Consider the following 25,128-nt stretch of genomic DNA (forward strand, 5'->3'; position numbering starts at 1 on the left):
TTTTCACAGTTCAATGAACTTTTATTGTCACCCAATACTACACAGACGTTATTATTTACAAATATATAGTTTGAAATATACATATTTATATCTATACATCATAAGTATATATATATATTATGGACACTATGTTACATTTCACTGTAAATTTCATGCATTAATTCACCATGGTTGTTTATTAAATAACTTCAACGTTTTGTATATTGATGGAATAACAAATTTAACTTTGCTGTGGCACAACACTTGGTTGACAAAACTTGATTGAAACGGGCGACTGTCGATGCAGCACATCCTTCCTATAAACAGCGCCCCTAGCGACGAAACGCACGCGTGACGTAAAATGACGTAATGAGTGAAAGTTATGTCACAATCAAAACAATACTGATATTGAGATAGACAAATTTCCAGGAAGTAGCGAGAATAGGATGCAGAAATACTCCTGGTGGAAAATACAAACAGTTGGCTGACAGGTGATAGAAGGGAATTTTATTTTTGTGACGTCGATCGAATAGTCGAATATCTGCTGTGATGTACCCAGTATTATTGTTCACAACGACAATTCAATTTGGCTTCATAATCATTTAAACCCTATCAAAATAGCGGATGAAAAGCAATACAGTGAACAGTCTTTCACCTACGTAATGGCAGGTCTTCGTCGCTAGAGGGCGCAATTTATTAAAATGTGTACTGTTACATTTGCAAGTTTACACAATTACTAGTAATATGGTTCTTAGCACATTTACTGTCGCACATTTCTATTTTTCATTTTTGATAATAAATAAAATGTAACAAAATAACTGTAAGTTTAACACTTATTGGCAGTCCGCCAAATTTTCAGCCCTTTCCATTTCAGCCTTCTAGTCACAATGCATTGTGGGTAGTTTAAACGATAAAAGTCAGGTACCTATAAATTAGGGTTTTACCATTATAAACAAAACAAAATAAAGTAAAAGAATGACGATTGTTTTTTGTTATATAATTCACAAATTCGCCAAATTCGAAATTAAGCATTCATTGAAGAATAATTCCCATAGAAACATAATTTGCACTTTTAAAGTGTATTATCTTTGACTAGAAAAAATACAAAAGTTCTATAATAATATATCTGTATTTGGAATGCTATAGTGTGGTTATATTCATTTCAATTATTGCTAATCTGTCATAATTGCTCAGCCCCATAGAGGATTGGATATGATAAAGGTGAACATGATTTTTGTATAAATATTTGAACAATTACGTCATAATTTGTAATAATACAATGCTAAACAACCACACTATTACGACATCAGTCCCCAACTAGATATAACGGATGAACACACAATGATTCGAAAAACCATAATCCGTATTTAGGACATACAACTATTTGAGGTTCCTCTGTAGAATTCGCATAGCAGAACTGAACGTATGATTACAATAAAATACGGTCCCCTGCACTTCTATGTCATGCAGCTATATTAATAGCTCACAGTTTGCTTATTTATTTTCTATAGTTCAATATTTCAGGCAGGTGTCCATTATTTAGTTACGTCATACTTACCCGAAGCTATAACTTTCTGCCACATCTGGTGACAACGCTCTACTCACCAGTGTCATGCACATTCTAAATCATGTAGATCCACTTACAAAAATACAATGAACACATTCATTGCGGGTGATATAATTAGTATCAAAAGTCTAACAGCTGATGCCAACATCATCATCGGTTAATTAAACATTATCATCGCTTTCTTCAGCTGGAGAATCCTCTTCTTCTACTTCTTCTTCTTCTTCTTCAGGTTCTTCCTGTGTCACAGCCGCCGGGGAAGTATCCTCAGCAAAAGGGTTGTCCTGCTTCTCGTCAGCTGCAGGGTCTTCCTGAAGCTCCGAGTCTGTTTGCTTCAGCATCATTTTGGCTTCTTCCATTGGCGGGGGAGCTTCCTCGGTGTCCAACATGGCATGGCCAAAATCATTGTCAGGGGGTGATGTATAGAGTGTCGGTTGAGTGTCGCCGATCAGTGTTTCCCCTTCGATTTCTGAGTAATCACCCACAAATGTTGGTCCTTCTGGGTACATCTGGAGACAGATTAAAACGGTTGTCACTTACAGTAACAAGTATAGAAGAAATCAGAAGAAAATGTTGTTGTTGGCGGTAACCTTCAGGTTCCTTTTATCCAATCAAACCAGACAACATAAGACTCTTAGTTTTATCTCTTTCCCTCTCATCCAAAGAGTCACAAGAGGGCGTTGTATTAGGCGTACCCGATAGGAGAACTTGATATACATGCTGATAGTCACACATAGACAAGTCTACGTAAGTACGACGTTTAGAATTATTAAAATCAGAAAAAAAGCGTATACATTTTTCAAGATGATAAGATATAAACGCAAAAAAGTGTTTTTTTAGGGCAAAGAATTTGACTTCTTGTTTTTGATGTTTTAAAAACTTTAAAGTCAAATTTAAAATTTCCAAAAATCTGTGACATACCATTTCCTAACATATAAATAGATTATACACCATTAGTTCAATATCATGTTGTTGATTTAGAGGAAATCATTGATAGTCTTCAGGGAAAAAAGCTTATTAATTATTTTTTTAAGTATTTATGATTATAAATATCATTTACCAGTGAAAAAAATATATCCCCAAAAAGCTCACCCAGTGCGTGTGATTTTTTAAATGTATGTGAACTACATGTGTTATCGCCCAATTGCCCGGTTTCCATCTCTTCACATGTGGAACAATAGATATACATGTGTATGCACCCATTTTGTGACTTTGTGAAATTGTTGCCTGCATGTATAAGATATGTTTTTTAATGTTTCAACTGAAACTTTTCCGCCAAGTTGGGATAAATGATTTATGCACATTGAAGGATGATCATCGAGGACAATATATTTTGTTTATATAATTTATATTTATGATCGGTACAAACAATGCTAAAAAAAACATTGGTAGCATGTGCCACCCCAGATGATACAGATTCGCTATAAATTATAACTGTGTACACAGGCGTAAAGTAAAAACATATGTTTATGTTTTTATTTTATATTATACTTGTATTTGAAACTATTATGACACGCAAATATGCTTACGAGTGGGATAGCAGTGAAAATCACGTTGGTTGAAATGATGGACTATACGCAACAATAGTACACACAAACAAAAAATGTTTAAAGGGCGGCAGTCGTCGTGCCGCGTCCTGTTCAATATGGGACTCATAGCGACGTATACAACGCGTGTAAAATACATTGTTTGTTTGCATCAAATTCGAACACGCGCTGCGCGACGACCACCGCGCTTTAATATACATGACGTCATATTTGTATACAACACATGTATTGGTAAATGGAGTTCAACAAACTATTATAGCTTAGTTAGTGAAATCCGATCTGGGTGAGAGGTTAGCAATCATTTAAATACGCGAATCAAACAGCGAAATGTACAACTTGTTCATTCATATGAGGGGAAGTCAAACGAACCTGTTCATCGAAGTTGATGACCTAACATACAATCAACACATTTTTTTCTGAATTCATATCCTATTCTTGCAAGCACAAATTTGTAAACTATTAAAACATGATTATACTGTTTATTTTTTCTGTAATCTGTACTAGCTATCCACTTTTTCACCTCTTTTTGATTTAATAACATTTTTTTCCAATAAAGAAAAAGAATCAAAGGACTTGTTCACACTGGCTAGCACAACATTGTAAAAAATGTGGTTAAACAGAGGCACAAACACACTTACCCGTTGAATAAATGCAAACAAGGCCAAAATCAAGGCACTCAGTATGCAGAAAACCCAGAATGTATATTTGGCACCAAGGTCATCTATCATAGCGCCGCCAACAAAGTTGCCAACACCGTTACCAAGGCCCCAGTACATAGCATGCAGAAGACCCAAGACTGTTGCATAGTTGTCAGAGGACACTCCTTTGGCCATATATGTCGTCATTGAAGCCCACACTGCGGCATAAGATACACCTGCAAGAAGATTCCAAACAATATTATGACGAGATGCGATCACAGCATGACTGATAATGGGTTACCTTGCAAGTGTGTAAATAATCATTTTTTTTTCTCACAGTGGTATTTTTTTTTCAAAAAAATGAATATAACCTGATAGGAAATATGAATAATGTGGAATCCAGAGGGTGTGGGCGAGCTTTGAACCGACCGATTTACATCACCTGTATCATTTCAGATATGCCTGAGCCAAATGACACCGAAAATGAAATTGCAAGTGAGAAGTCTGGCACTACATGTGACAGGGCTATGTGACCCAGCCCAGTAGAAGACAAACATATGTAGTCCTTAGCCACGGTCTCGTGTGTTGAAGAAATGTTTCAACTTGCATGCACCATGTACTTGGTAACGGCATAGTACCCAGTAAACGCCCTCATTACCATCAGTTGTAACATTCAAATGCAACACACAGACTTTAAATGCAAATCGTTGTCTGTTGATCTTGTTGAGAACCAAGAAACTTGTTTTCCCAGTCTAACTTTTTGTTTCATTTTCTACCGCTATAATATCCACTGTTCTAATCACCATGGCAATATACATCAGGCAAACATGATGATAATGCTGGATAATAAAGCATAATTGTGAGGGGTAAATATAAGTCATGTAACTTTCTCGCTATCAGCGAGATCTGGCCGCCATTTTGCACATAATGTCGATTATCAAAGGCATTTCCTGACTGCCTGGTCAGTTACATGCATTAATAGCATGTTATTAAACACAATGGCGATTCTGACAACTCACCTTGTAAAATTTCAGCTGGTATCAATCCCCATGGGTTGGTGATTAGAGCGTACATCAGAAACCGGACAACATAACACCCTAATCCAAAATACATCACCCAAATATAGCCCAACATCTTTATCATGGTGTGCGCCAGGAAGAACATTAATACTTCCGAACCATACAAAATAAATGTGGCTACACCAAGTAGAGTGTCATCAGCACCTATAATGGAGGCATTATATTATTATTTTTTTTGAGACAGCCAATGTTATTGGTCAAAACCGGTCACATGATCGTTTGATGAACATTGATATTGGCATGTCCCAGCATGTTTCTTGCCTCATCACCAGGACACTTAGATTGTTGAAGATGTGTGACACAATGCACTTCCCCGCAGGAGGTTAATTTTGGTTTAAATGTGCAAATTCACCCAATATTCGAATCACGCTTTTTTGAATAACAAAATGACCATGTTTTCCGGCAACACTAAGAACTATTGTTTCCATAGTGGGTTTTAGTGGCCTCAGTCTTTGGCTTCAGGCGTTAACACATGAGGGCGATAGTTCTTGATATCTGTCTCTGGCTGGCAGATAACAGTATTCCTACTTATATGTTGTTTTTCATAAATCACAAAGCAGGTAAAGCTGATATTTGTGATGAATTTGGAAGATGAAAAAGTACGACAAATGAGGTGAAGCCAAATTACCATTTTATCTTTTATAAAATGTTTACATTATAATTAATTATACGTCTCCAGCGAATCCTCAAATGCAATGCGAAATTAATTCAAGTTGTTGTGCTAGCAACATACAAAGTGGCCGACCGATATAGTGGTGTTTTTCAGTTGTTCGACATGTTTACATGTTCACAAATTAAACTCCAACGGGGAAAACGACATTTTATTTAGATCTGTCATAACTCCTTTACAAATGCAGAAGATGATATGAAACCGTTCACAGATTGAAGAATTAATATTCAAAATTATTGACCGCCAAACGCGCAAATATGATTGGCATTCTAAAGTACATTATAAATTGGTGCAACTGTAAGGTCAAGAGAATATTGAATAAGACTATTGAAATTACAGGCATATATACTAATATATAAACATGAGAAACAAGATTGGAACTCGCAACTCTGCACATGCGCCTCGTCACTATAAGCTGACACGGGTTATGCAACGACACATAGCGTGTTGTGAAATAGCGTGTAGCGAATATGCACTTACAATGAATAGTTAGACATGCGCAAATCGAATCCCTGAAGTCGAAAGAAACATGCTGAATATGAATATTATAACCTACCTAAGTCTCTCATATGTCCAAAGAAAAATCCGTGAATAAGACCATTACATGTACCGAAGTAAAACGCTATAGCCAATATGGACCCGTAATGAGCGGATGTCAGCATCTTAAAGAGGCCTTTGGGGTTATAAGTTGAAGTCTTTTTGTCATCCTGGAATAGTAAGAAGTTTAGAAGTTTAGGAAAACATTGACTAGCATTCATAGTGTGATCAACAGATAGAGGGCGCAAATTGCCGCCAAGAGCTGGATTATCACTAGCGGGCGCAAAATGTAGTACATCTGATAAAATATTATAAATAACTAGTACATTTGAAATATATAAACATTCTAAACATCATATTCACACCCATAGCCACGGCAAAGCACATTACTATTGTGAGCAGACGTGTACCTCACTAAGCCAAGTCGGAGCTTCAAATGAAGTGTAATGTGTGCGGATTTACAGTGACCTGGTGGACGTACAGAAGCCAAATCTCACCAACAACATGCAGTATGTATTTTTTACACATATAAACAAGGGACGGACTGGGACCAAAAAACAGCCCTGGACTTTCCCGCCAATAAGCCTACCAAACAAAAACCGGGGAGCAGTCATTCTGAATGTTAGCTATTAACGTTCCTCTATAACAATTAGTGCGGAGGCCGAAGGTCGTAAACTGGACGGCCGTTATGAACTTTTCCAGAATGCACAGAATATCAGTCCGCCCCTGTATGTAAAGTATATAAGATTATCAAAGAAAAATTTGGATCAATAATGTTGATACTTATTCACTGCCACTAACGGGTCACATCTATTCTATTCCATCCATTCACAACCATTCAACAATTATTAACAATTGGATTTATCGAGTCTATTCACAGATGCTTACTAGGGCAAGGGTGTGTATGTATGTACCAGCCAATAACACATTTAATACGTATGCATATACTAGTTTTCGGGGGTAGCACACTTGATCTGACATCCAATATATAGAAGACCCATCAGATACACCATTGATAAGGCTAAGTCCTCGAAACACCACACTCTTACTAGCAACACGTAAGCACATTACACACTGAGTAAATGAATTTAATGCAGACATGGTTACTCACCCCATAGTCGAATTTGAAGTAGACGATGAGTATTGTCATTATCATCCATCCATCAAAAATAAAGAATAGAATCTTATAATGAAAGAAATCGAGGGTGATATCACATCTATACATTACGAGATGAGAAAGTTTCAAAATGGCGACCGCTGGAAAACATCTAGAGAAAGATAAGATAGGACATACTTGTTAGTTACAATTGTTGATGCGCTAATCTTCAAAACGAATTTGCTGATACATTTTTCAAACTTCAATTCAATTTCATCTTGTCAACCATCAGACCCATACTTACGACAGGATATGAGCGATAGCAGCACACGCCCTCTGGTGGCCATAGTAGGTAAGGTCGTCCTTCCCAAGAGAATACAGAGTCGCAGTGTCGGCAAGACTTCCGGTTGGTGACGTCAGCATTTCTCCAATTATAAACAAAGCCATATACCCTGCGAACAAGCTACTAAGACTGCTTGCGGTATACAACCAACTCCTGTCTTGGAGTTTTTCTCCTTCCATATCGTCCACCAGGATGTCAATATTAGATTCATTGTTGAATTCTACCTGAATGTACTCGTCCGATTGTCGTATGTATCGAGCGAAAGGATCCAAAGAACGCTTCCTGCCGCCCACGCCACCTCCTCCACCCAAGAGGCCCTGGAAGTGGGAGCGCGTGGTGTTAGAAGAGTTTCCAAAATGTTCCTGAATCGCTCTACATGGTTTCTCCGTAGGGGGCGGTATCATGCCCATTGTAGACATCATAAGTATAAGCGACACCAGAGCGACCATAAGAACAATTTTGCGTCTTTGATAACGGTCCGCAAGGATATTGATTAGCGGTATCATGACGAATCCGATGAATGGGCGAACTCCGGTCATGATACGAATTCGCTCATCGGTCATACCACGCTGCTTGAAATACCCATTCAGAAAGGGAGCAACTGATCCAAAGGCGTACCCGAAACAAAAGAAGTACGCCTTCTGTGGCAACAGACTTACGTCAACACTGGATAGCAGGCCCCAATTACGGGTGGACGTTTCCGGGTTTTTGTCAGCGTATTTTTCTTCACCTTCCATGGAAACAACGGGCGAGAGTTCAGTTGCCGTTTCTGCCATGTCGGGATCTGAAAATAAGTGATAAATTTGTTATAACAATGCACCATTTTTTGGGCTTGCTGTGTCAGGTGGTGTGTTTGTCTTAGTACATCATCAATATCTACCATCTGTTCATCCTTGTTCGTAACTACGAGGATGAGACTAAGTTCTTGCCGGTTAAAGGGCGGTGGTCGTCACGCCGCGTCCTGTTCAATATGGGACTCATAGCGACGTATAAAACGCGTGCAAATTATATTTTTTGTTTACATGAAATTCGAACACGCGCTGCGCGACAACCACCGCCTTTAACATTCGACCTTTACGTAAATCCCTGGAAAAGTGCTGTCGCCTGGAAAAAAATCGGGTAGGAACGTGTTCTGCCTTAGGGACTCCTAACATTTGATCTCTGGGTGTTCATTTCATCTCAGACAACCAATCCAATATTGGCTTGGTTGCCTGAGATTTGATACAACAACAGCCGATTTGACTGTATTACTTTGATTAAAATATATGAACTATTGAAAAAAAATACAGTTCGTGTCCCTCTGACACAGATATTAAATAATTCAAATGAGATAATTTTCACGTCATCAATGCAATTTTGTATTTTTGTTTTTGTTTTGCTTTTGTTTCAAGATACTAAACTTGGTTTGCAATACCAATGCAAATTAGACGTACAACTACAGGTAAACGCCTCGGGTAGGGGTGACTCAATCAAGCCGTTGAAAAAAAATAATACGACAGGCGGAATTGGATGTCTAGCGAAACAGTAAAAAGAGTTCGGTGGCTACAACCAACCAAACAAACAATCAACAGACTGTAGTCGAATCACGTGCTCCATACTAACCAATGGGATGATGTGTTTCTCTGAAACGCGATGTGTGAGGGCTCACTCTATTCACGTCAGCTGTGACATTAATATTTGTTCGTTTTGTTTATTGATAAAGACTGGTGACCTGTTGACCTGGATTTTATTTTTACAGTGAATTTCATTAACATATTAATATAGTTATGGGTTGGGGTCTCCAAAAAACGACGTACTGCCTTGTAGATGATAATCAGATTCGTTTGTATATGATGACGTCATCGCAACCAACGGACGACACCAGTGTGTGGGTTGGGGGTATGTTCACAGACATGGGTCATCCCACTGACATTATCTCGTCCATATAAAAAATAAAAAAGAATATTAATTTAGCGTTGAGAAGTTGGGGGAAATCCATTCCATTCACACGTCACTTTGTTGGAATGCTCGGAAGGTACGAGCCACGTCTACCAAAGATTCAAACACCCGCCATTTAAAAGGGGAGATGCCAATTTCTGGAACAGCAATGTGACCGCATAAGTTATACATTTTCTCCGTCGTTTGTTTCCCACTCTACTCATAATCTGAAAAATATATATTTGCCGCGATATTGGAGTTAAAACAATAATGTGCCTCCCTGCGTGTAACTCAGCCTGTTGTATTTTAAGTTTAGTCAGTGAAAATTACAGTTCTGTATCCCGGTAGGCAGAAGTGTAGTGACCTTGCTGTCACAATCACGTTTTGGGGAATCCATTAACTTGTTTGAAGTATTATAATATTACCGAGTCCTCGTTTTCATTTGAATTGAATGTTCAACACGTCGGTGCATTCAGTGAATGGATTGTTCAGAGACACATTCTTGTGTAAGAATGTACCAGCCGGTGCTATTGACAAACGCGACAACACGAGGAGAGTGTCTGTGTGTCACACATTGAATACCATACACTACGTGTTTTCACGTGTGTTTTCACTTTTGATATACGCTTTCTACTAAATAAGGGTTGATATTTTTTTTATTTTTTTTGGATAGAAGCATAGAATTGTGGTTAGAAAAAATCCTAATTTTTGGCCTACCGTTTTCTGTCGGTTAATAAACCCCTGCATTTTGTATCATGCCTCCCCTCCTCTTATAATAATAGTCTATCTTTCATGTGATTCTGTTGTGTGGTTCTTATATTACACTGTCAAGCACAAATACGTTGAACGTGGACTGATAATTTGAACCGGAACTCAGTGTATTGGATTACCCACAATTATATGCGGCTTGCAATAATATAACAGCCGTCTTCGAATATGCTTCATGCATTTTGAAAACGTGCACTTTTAAAAAAAAAAGTTTTTCTTTTCTTCAAATTGCTAACAAGTTTGGTGTTTTGCTGGAGTAGTGATGTTTTGTAACAGTAAATCTTATTTTATAACTATATAATTCTTAGATAACTAAGGAAATCCCCAGCACCAAATATGAATATTAGCTGCCAAACTGATTGAGACGAGTACTTATATATTGGTTACTATATTTTCTCCATTGCAAAACAGACTTATGAAAGAAAACAGCAGATTTCTTAGAATTGTCCAAAATGCTAAGTCATTTCAATGTACAAAGCAATGTACAATGGTTCAAATAAGAGAATTCTGGGTAATTTATAGTGTTGCACATAAGCCCTTCATTCCATATTGCATTGCCGCGATGCATTGTGGGTATAATTAATAGTTGCCGCTACGATTGTATAACAAATATACGTCATACAGCGACGCGGAATGGTCGTATATGCAGTCACTAACCGGACTATTTAAAATGTAGACCGAAGCTGACAAAATAACGCTATCAAATGAAAGGGCCTCACAAATGCAGGAGAATAAAGTAATTTTTTTTATAACTCGTATCATTCTCCAGATATTCAACGTTTTATCAGTACATATGTAGTTCACCATCTTGATTCTCCAGCAAAGGGTTCTGGGTAATAAGTATGACATTTAAATCTCATTTGTTGTGAAGAATTGAGAAAATTATTTCTATATTCTATATCATTTATATTATCAGAAGTAAGACGTCAAATTGCGTAAAAGTGTTGACTACAGTAGCCTGCCAAAGCCAACCTTACATATATATTTTTTTTTTCATTTTTACATTTATAAAGATATAGCGATGAGAGTAAAAAAAGGGACTAATTGCTGTAAATTGCATTTCTTTACATTTATGGAGGTCTTTTATCTGTTAGTATCATTCTGTCATGTTGTACCTTCCCTTTAAAGCGGGGGATTCGTCACCTACGCATGCGTCAGACGGCCATAGCGTGTCACTGTTTACAAACAAGCGTCTACTCATGAGCCTTTGCGCTTTTAGCGTGTGTTGTTATCGTCGCTTGAGACTCAATTCCCGCGCGTGCGCAGGTGACGACCCTCCCGCTTTAATTTAATCTGCACCCCTGTTACAGCTAGACACATATGTTATAGAATTACCGTTTATACCCAATGCAAAATGGGAGGAGCGGACTACACTGATCCTACCCAGCGTATTACAGTATTTGAGACACTATCACAAAAAACATGGCACCAGTTCACAGAGTCTCACGGAGCGTTTTTTCTCTATTCAGTGGCAATCACGTGACAGAATTCTAGGTTGTACATTAAAGGGCGGTGGTCGTCGCGCCGCGTCCTGTTCGACATGGGACTCATAGCGACGTATACAACGCGTGTAAAATACATTGTTTATTTACATGAAGTTCGAACACGCGCTGCGCGACGACCACCGCGCTTTAACCAAATGAAATATCGCACGAATTACATTTGTGTTGTTGTCGGGCTAGTGGTTTTCTAATTTTCTAATGATGTAAATACACAAAACGGAATAAACGTTCCCGAGCCACATTCGATCGTAAGGTTTCGAGATTGTAAACCGCAGACTGACGTCGCACTTTTCAACTTCGTCTTGGAAGCCAAGCACGGAAGTCTGTGGGTTTTTACGCACCGAGGAAAGCGCGGTTAAATCCGTGGGCGAGCTTAAAGACGGGAAGCTTTAATATTTTACTGTGTAAACATTTTATATTTCTTCGGGAATTGTATTCTCGGAAAATGAAGTCGACGTAAGGGAAAATATCATCAGTAATGTTTCGTTGTTCACTTACGACTTACGACGATACCCGGATGTCCCTCGGTAGTGTCTCTGACCTAATATGTGATTGATATTTGACAGCGGGGAAAATCCATGCAATAGACCATTTTCCGTTCACTGCGAGAATCACGCGTTATGCGTGAAATCGAACGTAAAAACAGGACAAACAAAGGTCATAGCGTCGTAGTGGCGTCAAACATCGCGTGGGATTCGACAAACGCGAAAGTATTTTGGGGACATTTCCATGCTTAATAATGTGCTGTCCACATTTGATGATAGGCAATTTCGATTAAGTAAGGGTATTCGGAAGCAATATTCTTCTGTCGAAGATTGGCCGGTCGGTGTGAGCTACGAAATAAGGAAATTCGAGTTCAAAATCAAATCGTTCGATTTTTGCGGCAGACGTTCGACGCGCGTCTATCATGCATCTCGCGAGATCTCGCAATTGTACGGAAAATCACCTATTGATACGTAGCCCAGGGTGCAGTTAGACAGATGTGACAACGAGTCTCTGAGTTATACGTTCGTAGATTGTTTCGGCAATTGATCTGCGTTGAGGTCATGTCCAGGTCACGTATGCCTACATATCACGCTCACGCCACAATTTGAAATCACGCAGTGCAGATGAAATTGGGACATGCTTAGTCGATGCTCTTTCTTGTCTCCCAGTTTGTTTGTTTTTATGCTAGAATCAGACCAATCAATACAATTTAAAATTACTATGGTTGAACCAGACTCTTCAACCCCCTTATGAAAATACGCAATGTTTGCCTGACCGTGGCGGGGAAAATGAGCGACGCGAGTGTTATAAATTCACATGCATAACTCGTCAACATCATACACCATAATCAAACGACTGCTTTGCACGAGAAACATTTTCCTCTAAGGATGTTTTAAACTAAAACTTCTCAATTTCTATACACAATGTATCGTCAAACCAGACATTTGCCGCTTTGCTGATATGGCGCCAACCCGAATAAGTTTCCGCCTTATGATCGTCTGCATTATGTTCGCTTTGAGTGATTTGTTGTACTGTATTCAACGCAGACTCGTTGCTCTTTCCATCTTTCCCTTTTTCAACTTTTCAATGACTTCTTTTCCATTTTCTTACGTTTCTGTTTAAGGCCACACTGATTTAATTTTATGGATGACATCCTCTGGAGACCCCAAAACTAATGCGCGCGTGGATGTCATCCATACAATTAAGTCGGTGTGGCCTAACTGTCACAACCATAGAGTAAGACTGAGTCAACACGTGTTTTTTTATTGCATACATTAGTAAGCTACTAAAAGCTTACTACAAAATACGCACAGTAGATGAAATGAATGTCCACCAATCGTTCCATATTAGGAATTCACATTTCCTAATAAGGTAAGATAAAAATACTATCCCGTGCAATTACAACGGAATCGCGACACGCTGTGACTTATGGCATTGCGGTGACAGATGTATAATTGTAGTATTAACTTCTGCCACTTATGTATTATTCTACCATATAAGTACATTATATATGTTTGGATTCTGTTCACATCCGGCGAAGTTGTAAATATGTAAATATTTGCTTTTTAAGTCGATGACTCACAACTGCTGTTCTTCTATTCTTACAGTGAAATTCGGATTTCATATTTCCACTTTTTACGTAAACGTATATATCCTTTGTTCAGAACTATATTTTCATTCAGTTATTGTGCTCGTTATAAATTCGACTGCAATCTTACAATTTCTGTGTTAGGCACTGTATACTGAATTAAGACTAAACACAAACAATCAGTTTAAAATGTTTTTCAAAATTGTTTCATTTATTTACTCGCTTTCGCAGCAGAACAAAGATGGCGTCACCCAAAACAAACAGCCTGGTTACGCCGACTACACGAGAGTCACCAGAGACTTCTAAAGTGTTTCACAATCTTATTCATGTATACACATCACCAAAACAAAATATAAGTATTATGATCGACGCAGATCATTTCAAAAAAAACAAATACAGGCTTGGACAAATAACTTAAACTATTAATTTGCGAAATTAGGTTGAAGTGTAAACGGAAGTTGATTCCATGTTTCATGAAGTTTGTTACTGCACGTGCAATCCGTGACTTCGCTGTAAAAGGCTACGCGTTATTTGCGACTTTGCGAAACACCATGATCACTCGTGGAAAATAAACTTAGTAATATTTACCCCCATCCAATATATATCCAACTGCCGGCAACATTTCGACATCCTCGTCGTTCATTGGCGCAATTTAAGAAAGCGAAATAGTATTTCCTTCAGCGAGAATTTCATGTACACGTTGGGATACTATTAAACGTTACGCGTGCTGTTGTCTCCGTTTATTTCCATCCACTAAAATTATTTGTACACATTCTAAAGAATTTGTAATCCAGCCAATCACATTAAAGTCTCAGACATTAGTGTTTCGAATGATGACATGCCGTATCTGTCAGCTGGTGTTGAATTCGCTTTACTACTAATCTTCGTATTTTTGCCGGACCCATGTAGTTTACAGTACATGTATATATACAACCGGCAATATCTTTCAACGTATCCTAGTCTACGCGCTGCGCCGAGCGCGTTTCTTTGCGCTCTACGCGACGTTTACAAGACGCGGTAATATACATTGTACGTTTACACGGAATACGCGGCGATTGTGACACTTTAATGAAAAAATCCAGTACTTGTTTTGAACTTGTACTAGTTGATTAGAAAAATCGCCTGTTCTAAAATTATTGCATTTTCTCAATAATATATTGTCCATATCGATTTTAAGCTATAATATCGGACGTATGTTTATCGGATAAGACAAAACAAATATATCAAATAATATTGACCTCTGACCCCACTGGTAGCTGATTTAGCTTTCTGTACAGTTAATAAGCAACATACAGGCTGTCATCAGTATTTTACTATCACACATCATAGCAGACGTGTCCCGATCCTCTTTATAATCCTAATCCGGACAACGTATGCAATGATGTAGATCGTCCTATTTTCCGCTGTTAAAAATGTTCCCTTTCTCTGAGTAGTCGGTAGTCGTCGCGCTATGCATGTGCCAGATTTGTGTTGATATTTGTGTTTGTATGGAACCCATGTCTGACGCATGCGTGGTGCGACGACCACCGCCCTTTACCATGTGTTTTCAAAGAATGAACCATATTATTGTTATAGTATTATAATATCACGCGCTGGCGATTATTGAAAGGGCGATCGTTTAACTTTTTAAACGCTAGACATTTTTCGCAACATTTTGCACATTTCTGTGTATTTTCGTTTTATTTATTTTTGGGGTTTATTTTTTAGCAATAGTAGATTTTTCGTTCACTTCGAGATCTCGCGTAATGCACAAAATGTGCGGATCAACCGCCTAACGCTAAAATAAGATGATTTTTGATTGTTTTTAGTTCAATGTCTAAATACCGAATATGGCGCCCGGGGTGGGTAACTTAATGCAAATCACAATATGGGGACGTGCCGCCCTTTGGGGTCGTAATATTTAGCTGGTTGGTCTAGAATAGGGCATAGATTTGATTGTGTTTAGGTCCAATATCTGGTTTCCTTGTCAAGAATGGGGCCGGGGATAGGGTCTGTTTTTTTTTTTAATTTCCATGTATTTACCGAGTTTTAGTACTTTTATTGATGTGTCCGGGTGATGAGTAGATTCTACCTATAACTGAATAAATTTAGTAACAATTTGGTTTCTGATGAGATATACAAAATCACTATTTGGTCTATTATATGGGGTATGGTGTTGAGGTTTTGAGGTGAAAATGATCTATGATGGGGTCTGGGGTTTTACTTCCCGGCCGCACACCCCTACCAAACTGAAAGGCCAGTGCCCCCGGAATATGGCGTTGAGAAACTCTCACTTCATTAAAATTAACCGTCATCAAATGTGTATAGCACATTATTAAGTATGCAAATATCCCCCAACTTACTTTTGTCGAATCCCACGCGATGTTTTTAAGTCATTGCGACCATTGTATGTCCGTTTTTACGTTCGATTTCACGCATAACTCGAGATCTCGCAGTAAACTGAAAATTTTGTATCTGACATAATTTTTCATTGAGATTAATCAAAATGGTAGGAAAATATGTAAAAAATTGTGTGGATTTATTTATTTATTTATTTATTTATTTATTTATTTATTTATTTATTTATTTATTTATTTATTTATTTATTTATTTATTTATTTATTTATTTATTTATTTATTTATTTATTTATTTATTCATTCATTCATTTATTCATTCATTCATTCATTCATTTATTTATTTATTTATTTATTTATTTATTTATTTATTTATTTATTTATTTATTTATTTATTTATTTATTTTTCTTTGGAATCTCACAAGGCGAATATTCAATTGTTCGACATTCCGGGCAAGTCAAGCCAATGATTGAAGAAACAAATCAACGCTATGATCAAATAATTGGCAATATTGGAACCATTTTTTTTAAAATGTACAGAAATTTGTGGTAGAATTACATTATAGTGCAATTCTAAACTTACGTGACTGAATCTTGTAGTTTTTTTTTTTTACTTCTAACCAAACCATTAACGAGTAAGAATTTAGGGATCTACGAAACTACATTTTCGTTCCTAATGTGACAGATTTTGCAGACTGCATTTTCTTTATTTTTGTAGTATCTTTAAGATTTTAAAAGAAGAATTGAAAATACTGCTGTTAATCTGTATGTCCCAAGTAATATTTGACTCACAGAACTTGACATTGAAAATAACATACTTGGATGCAGAAATAAAAAAGTCGTATAGGATTCCATAGTATGCGTGAAGTGACGTCAGATATTTCGAAAGGAGAGAACACATCCTGCTCCACGTGGGACACCAGCCATACGAATTATTCTGAGTCATACTCAAACGGTTTCTGCATGAAAAATGATGTCATCAGACTAGTTATAATGATGTCATCTGAGATCACCTTTATAATAGAGTTATTGTATTTACCTACAAACTCATTCTGCCAAAGACAATTTTGAACGTTAAAGCGCGCGAGAGAGAGTCATCATATTCCCCCATAGAAACCATGGTATTTGGAAACAGTGGGCGATAGTAGTCACTGTAGAGAATGGAACAAAAAACAAGTCGCGTAGCTTTCACGCTTTCAACGCGGCCCCCCGAAGGTTGTCTGCGAATAAGATCTATAGGCCTGCAAAGATGAACAATGTTTCTACGTGGTTTTAATAAAAAAGTCATTGTTCTTACTCAGCCATGGTCTTCCTTTTAAGTTTTTTTTTCGATCTTCCCTTCTCAGCGAATATTATCAATATATGCGAAAGCTTATCATCTAACAGTTTCAAATTACTGGCAACCGTAGAAAATCTTGAACTATATGACAATTTCTGTCAATTTTTTCGAATTTATATTATCAACAATCATATTGTCTTGGGGGAAATCACATTCCATCAGTCACTATGCAATTCGCAGCCATCCAGATCTTTAGTAAGAACCTTAGTCATTCTCCCCTTTCATAGACATTCGAGACTCTCGAAGATGATTTGAAGTATGTCTATTTCTTAACATTATTTTTCAGGATTTGAGATGATGATTATGAGATACAAAAATGTTCAAATCATTTGTTTACCATGGTAACAACTGTATACTAAAACATGTGTTTGCTCCGTATGTTTATGTCTAGATTACAGTACGTTTTCAAATTCTTCTACACTTAATGCATAGAAATCTGTTGAAAATTCCAGTCACGATTACCTGCTGTTACCACTTAAATGTGATTTTAAATAACCGTTTTTTGTTTATATTGTATTGTTGCATATTTATCTGGCTGTCAGCATTATTCGGAATTATTAAATCACCTGATATTTAGTACTCATACTATTGCAATTCGGTCTGTCACCATAGTAGAACAGGATGATATCATTATTTCAATCATTACGTTGTGAAAAGGATTGAACAAAAAATACAATGGTATCTTTGTAACGTGGTGCATGACTGTAGAAATGCCAGTATGTACACTCATCAGACCATCAAACCACGACCAGAGTTAAACACTACACGTAGTGCAAACATGAAAGCGGAGGGGTCGTCACCTGCGCACGCGCGGGAATTGGGTCCCAAGCGATGATAACAACACACGATAAAAACGCAAAAGCTTTTGGGTAGACGCTTGTTTGTAAACAATTACACGCTATGGCCATCTGACGCATGCGCAGGTGACGACTACTCCACTTTAAACCCCGTCAGAGAGGTTGTCATACTGTTTGTTTTCTAACATTATATGCATACGTTTGCAAGAGGAAGGAATGACGGTACAATTCTACGCAGCCCGATTTTTAAGTATCGATTAATAATTGAAAGAACTATACCATTGCAATAAGTTGCGCCCTCAAGCGACGAACGATTCTGTGACGTGAAATAACGTTAGTGGGTGACAACAATATCGTAGCTTCCTGTCTTGCTGTGTAGTCGCTATTTAAAATAACTTAAGGGCCTTGTCGCTAGAGGGCGCGAATCATATAGGATGTCATTAATTCGCGTAGGACGTGACTCTGATTCTTCTTGACTAGGCTTGGCAATCCTCGGGGGCGGACAACCAGGGCATTTTCTACCGCCTGGCAACCCTCGCGGTGAAAACAAAGACCAAAAACTCGCAAAAAATGGTACTTTGCGATGGTTGTTGAGAGTCACCTGAACAGTGTAACAAGATTAGCCCTACGTGTGTAGCATATATGAATTTGGTTGTTCAGGATTACTTCAAAAATGAGTTTATGTTGTTTTCTCGAGTTTTCACCGGCTCCACCGGCGTTCCACAGCAGCGCGCACAAAGCCCATAGAAATACGTTTCCAATCGCCGTTAACAGCGGATGTGATAGAAAGAACAAAATAACTAGTATCCTCGGGGGCGGAGCTACGTCACGGACGTTCTACGTTGCTAAGACGCGCACCACTGTACCACGTATTTCAAGAAAAAAAAATATTCATCCTTCGCAGGAACAAAAAAAATAAATGCAATATCACCAAAAATAACAAGCCATGGGGGGAAACTGGGGGAGATACAAAGAATTCAAGGAAATGTTTGAAATGGAAAATAACAAATACTGATCCCCAAGAGTCAATCTCTCGGTTTCACGACCTCAAAATCGAAACAGGGAGGCATAATAAACCAAACTTACCAACAGAAAAAAAAATATGCAAACTTTACTCAAAGAAATAAAGGACGAATACAATGTTACGAAGAAGACAGAAAAACAAATAAACGATTTCACAAATTTTAGAGAACTTGAAGAGAGCCAACGAGTAATACAAATATTGCATTGACCAAATTTATAAACAAAAAAAAAACTTGATCATGAGACAACAACGTTTCTTGTCGACATGGCATAACCATCATTTTATGTTTATTGTTCTTACTATCTTACCATCGGGCAGAATTTTTGTTTATAAGTGTTGTAGTTTTAAGCTTGATGTGTGAGCTTACATTTCTGTAGAGATGTATTTCACGGTATTGTAGCAGTATTTTTTTCTTTTTTAAGATGTGTTAGTATTTCGTCCTTTATTTAATCTTGTGTTCAATGTAACGGTTTGAATTCCCCCAGGCGAATTTTGAGCGTTTAAAAATAAAAACAAATATGTCACAGAAGTTGTTGTCGTTAGAGGGCGCAATTAATTTATTTAGTGTGGGTAGTTGACGTTTTCACCTGCCTTGTTAAGAACAAGACTGAGGCGAAACTTTCTTTAAAGCTGTAAAATGGTATTATTCATACTTAAAGGATGTTGCTTCTGCAACGACAATGTAATCTTTGGCTCTAAAATGAATATGTTGCAGTTTTTAAACACAATACTACTGGTAATTTCGAATGACGTAGTTTATTCATATTTATAATGTATGATGTAGTATGACATTGACGTCACTAAGTGTTACTGTAAAATACTTTATTTTCCCTTGGAAATAATTTTTGCTGAAGGAATGATTCAGTGAAAATAAAATCCACTTGTCAAAAATCAGTGAAAATAAATTTCATACAAAACACACAAAAAGTGTTTTCAGCGAAAATTAATTCCAGCTAAAATAAAGTATTTTATAGTACGTAATAAGATCCATTATCCGCGAAGACATTCGATTTGAACAGAAAAATAGTTAAATTATTTATTTTAATATCGGTGAATGTGCGGCTGTGTGTAATTGAAATAATTTTACAAATACTTGTCCATCATACAGGTACTGTTTGTCGATGTGCGAAGGTGTTTGTTTGTACGACTTGGGGGTGTCAAATGGTATCAATAATTTTACTATAGCTTTCTTTGGAGCACATCACAAATATGTATAAATAGAAAGGTTTTGTAGTAGTGTCTCTTCATGGAAAAACCTCGACTATCTATCGAAACTATCGGAAGTTTAAGTAACGGAAGTCGAGTTAACGGGAGTCCAACTATCGGAAGTTCAACTACCGGAAGCCCAACTACCGGAGGTTCAACTATCGGAAGTTCAAGTAACGGAAGTCAAGTTAACAGAAGTCCAACTATCGAAAGCCCAACTACCGGAAGTACAACTATCGGAAGTTCAACTACCGGAAGCCCAACTACCGGAGGTTCAACTATCGGAAGTTCAAGTAACGGAAGTCAAGTTAACAGAAGTCCAACTATCGAAAGCCCAACTACCGGAAGTACAACTATCGGAAGTTCAACTACCGGAAGCCCAACTACCGGAGGTTCAACTATCGGAAATTCAAGTAACGGAAGTCAAGTAAACAGAAGTCCAACTATCGAAAGCCCAACTACCGGAAGTACAACTATCGGAAGTTCAAATATCGGGATTCAGTTCTGTTCTGTGGTGGAATTCAAGTTATACACTATAACCAACAAACCCAAAAAATATAAGCGGTGGTATTCTGACTAATTCCCTTTCGTTTGAATTATGCCGTATTATTTCTGTATCAGATGGCGGCTTAGTGCTGCAACAATTGTATTTTCAACAAATCAATTCAGCTTAGGTAATGTTATCTTGTATAAGGTAAATTAAAATTTGTAATACCGATCACGTGACGACAAAGTATGGCGCCATAATTTCGCGTCTCGTGGGAAACTGTAAATCTTTTGTGAATGTTGAATAATTTTCTGCGATTCAAATTATTGTTAAGATTCAGCGATTGTTAATCTAGAACACCGGCGCGCGTAATGTATAATTACCACTACTTCGTCAACACCATTTAGAAATCGAATCGGAATGTGTTTTCCCGGGTGTGCAGAGGGTATGATATGAGTACACAGCACCTCAAGACGCCCACTCCATTCGAAACAGTGAAATAGAAATCTCTTTCACAAGATTTTGCGACAAATATTTACGCCTCTACGGTCCATATTCAATGTAATGTAAAACATGTCTTTTTAGCTTGCATGTTATTTTAGCTAATTTAGCTAATCTGTATGTAATTTTTCTAATTCAAGATGCAGCCAATTTAACAGAAAGTATATTCTCACAGGGAGATAGTCGACACTTTAGCTAAATTAAGATTCTGTTAATTCATGCCGAGAGTCAAATCCGCTAAAATTGCATGCAGCTATTTCAACGTGTTCTACAGTATACTCTTTTACAATCCATTTCCCGCCGTACCGTGACTTCCGTTTCAATTTGTTTAATCTCATACGAGGCACCCCTCTAAAAAGATCGATTTTTACATTTTGATTTAGAGTTTGAATACAGTTTGTTATTGATTGTCCAATATGAACAACATTGTTATATGATCTATTTAATGGCCCACTCCAAATTTATCCTTTGCAGGTACCCTTAATCTCGGATGGGTTCGAAATTTAATGTAGTATAGGGCACACGCAATCTCCCTGGCAGAGTTCTATTTACGAATATATCTCTGCCGCCACGCGATCTTATGCTTGTCGTTGATTGGTCGATGCGTCACAGTGGTACTCGAACTCCGCACAGTTCGATGCGCGTTACGCGTAAAGCGCAAAGGCCGCTGGGAAGGAGATTGAGTGGTACTACTTTCAAAAACGCTCACCAAAACATTACCATGCAGGTGTTTGATTTTCGAACCCGCCGAATGTGTACGCGTTGTTTGTATATACTGGCCGTTTTCAAAGTTAGAAGCTTTTTTTTCTTTCTGCAGCACAAACGGTGTGACAGTATTTCGATTTAGCCGTCAATACCCCTAAGTGCAATCGTTTCTTTATATTTTTTTGTCTGGAAATCGACAGGACGGTCAGTTTGATGAACCGAGTAACACGTTAGCAACAGTTATTCCGCCGCATGAAATTATTTTCTTCTGTAAATTATAACTATTTCCCCCTTGACAGTGCATTTACGGAAAAATCGTTATCAGCTATCGATAAAATGTAGGAATAAATCAACACTAGATCCCTCTAATAACAAAATACGCAAATAACACGCGTAGTAAAAGTCTTGTGGTGTTTCACCACAAAATGGCGGTGTGTGGTGGCAGAGATACTTTCGGTGATCTAACCGCAAGGAACTCTGGGAAGGAGAATGGGGCACACGTACACCCCAGTCTTGTCCATAGTTAATAGCGGCATTTTGTGTTAAACCTTGATCATGATGTTGAGAACGAAATATCGCGAGAAATAGGACGCAATATCGCGAGAAATAGGACGTGTTTACAAATCATGCATTGAATCGCGAAATTATCAGTTATTTGTATTCACGTTTTCAATAATGGACACAAACTGACAGAAAACTCGACATTACAATGCGGAGGTCCCAGCTTGTCAAAACTATGGGGATTTCGCGATAACTCACGGAACAATATTATCATTTGCTATCGGTTGGTCGGCGACAGATTACAGATGATTCGACAAATTGGATTCGTTTCCAATTATGTGTTGTCTCTTTCGAACATAATATTAAAAGCCGTATTTGTGCACGGCCTCCGATTTGACATTTGGTTAATCTCAATATCTCCAATAATGACGTGTACGGGTATAGGAACGTTAAAAATGTATTCGGTATACTAGTATATTTCCCGAGTTGAATAAAACCTTGTTTGTATTCGCACATAAGCGGGCACAAAACGAGTGTACGTGAAGTAGCGGGGAAATTGACATCGTATGGCTCTGTTTGTCTGACCTGAAAACATACAAGGTGTTGCCGTATACAGTTGTGGGTTTCTAGTTTGTTGATGTCCGATATTCTTTGAACCTGATCGCAGTCCCCACAATGTATTTCAGGACAGTGTTCAAATTAGGGTCACGTGGCTTTGTTTTGTATTTAATAATGTTATGTTGATGTTGTCGCGGTTGGTGTCAACATTGATGCTCTGAACCCTGGAACGATGTCAGCGCTTTCACCATAGTTGATCGGAATAGTGTAGATTTAGTGAAAGCGGCACAATGTGAATGAAATGGAGTCGGATGCGCATACATGTATACGAGACACCGCGAATGTGGTGTCAATTTATGTTGGTTCCATTAAAAGTGGCAAGACAATTTGGGTGTGTTCATGCTTATATGAATATTCAAACTCGTATAAAAAAAGAAAAGAAAAAAAAGACATGATCATGACCCGCAACAACATACCTTACAATACCGGCGATTTGCAATGATATAATGGACACCGTAATCGTAGTGTGACAGAATATACTCACGTTCTTGCTGTCGCTATGTCCGGCTCGATTCACTTGTTGCACGCAGTGGGCTGATTGACGCAACTACGAACCGAAAACGCTCGACGTCAGCTTCGGAGTTTCATTTCACGATTAAGTCGAAAATTAATATTAGCGGCAAGGAGATACAGAATTTAGGGATCGTCGAGACTTATTTCCACGTCGTCGGATTTATTTTTTTTATTAAAAACTCATCTCGGCCGGTGTGATGGAAACGCTGCGGCTATACATTTTTGTACGTCACATGCCCAGCTGTTGCCAGCTAATTTGCATAACAAATGTGTTAGCTCATTTGCATATAGCGTCCGTCATCATTGAACGCGGCTGACACGTTCGATTAGGCCAGTGAATACTAGTAGTGGTAAAGGAAAACACTGATTTGATAATTGTGTTCTTTTAACACTTGTACTAATATGGGATGAACGTACTGAACGAGTGGAAGGATAAGTTAGTCCTTATTATTAAATTATTGTTACCATGGTGACAACAATTTAGTTTTTTCACATTTTTGTGGTTCTTAAAACTGTTTTTTTATATTACACTCAGAGAACAGAGAATAAATAAATGAATAAATGAATAAATAAAGAAATAAAGAAATAAATACATATTCCGTTGTTAATACATCCATCATATTTTCGTTATGTTTTATGAACCATGTCAACTGTAACAACGTGTAAACGCATTATCTCTGTTGAACAAAAACAAGGACTAATGTAAATGCAATAATTATTCACTGGGTTTTAATTTCGCTATTTTCGCTGATCGCTGATTTCGCTAAAATCTGCTAAATTAAATCTACGTGAACGTAAAAAATAACAATACTAGTAAACCTCATTGTTTTCTTGTCAAATTTGTGAAATTAAAACACAGTGATATGCTCAGAACATCAACATAGTGAAATTAAGGTAGCGAGACAATTATTTGCATACTTGTTTTCATCTTCTAATTGTGACTAAATGACTACAAAAAGACCCAGTAAAGTATATATTTTTGGAATCGTCAGACTCCAAGCTTTTCACAAGTCTGTTTTATATGCCAGTATCTGTATTCTACGACGGGCTACTCAATCAAAGGTAAAAAATTACTTTTCTGTAAAAAGTAAATGATTTTCTAGTTTATCACTTTAAAACATGATTGTGTCGTTTTCTACTAATTTAGGTATTGTTGATTTATTGTTTTTATCGTGTTTTTTTAAATACAGAAACCTTCTTATTTACATTATAATAATTGTTAGTATTACGTATTATCACATATTAATGCATTTAATATCACCCTACTATTAATGTAACATTATTTGTTATAAATGAGCGAATTTATTTAATCATTTGTGATTATTGAAATAATCCATATAATATTTTCTTTATTAATTTATAAATAACCCGAGGAATAATTGTAATTAA

General features: G+C 37.4%; 1 protein-coding gene across 3 annotated transcripts; it reads right to left on the bottom strand.

The window, feature by feature from the left end:
- Positions 1–23,973, bottom strand: LOC100367832 (major facilitator superfamily domain-containing protein 6-like). Of its 3 annotated transcripts, none has more exons than XM_085494563.1 (7): positions 23,711–23,973; positions 7,415–8,237; positions 7,126–7,282; positions 6,034–6,184; positions 4,748–4,951; positions 3,729–3,964; positions 1–2,052 (listed from the first exon to the last, which is right to left on the bottom strand). In XM_085494563.1, exons 2-7 carry the CDS (start codon positions 8,227–8,229, stop codon positions 1,708–1,710), a joined length of 1,908 nt encoding a protein of 635 aa, XP_085350689.1. In that variant the 5' UTR covers positions 8,230–8,237; positions 23,711–23,973; the 3' UTR covers positions 1–1,707. The 3 variants fall into 3 exon arrangements, with proteins under 3 accessions (XP_085350689.1, XP_085350690.1, XP_077866659.2); XM_085494564.1 differs by having other exon boundaries at positions 23,643–23,973; XM_078010533.2 differs by lacking the exon at positions 23,711–23,973 and adding an exon at positions 14,303–14,448.
- Positions 23,974–25,128: the final 1,155 nt, after the last annotated feature.

This window comes from Saccoglossus kowalevskii, chromosome 20 (genome assembly GCF_978046115.1).
Source record: "Saccoglossus kowalevskii chromosome 20, keSacKowa6.1, whole genome shotgun sequence".
NCBI classification, from domain to species: domain Eukaryota; kingdom Metazoa; phylum Hemichordata; class Enteropneusta; family Harrimaniidae; genus Saccoglossus; species Saccoglossus kowalevskii.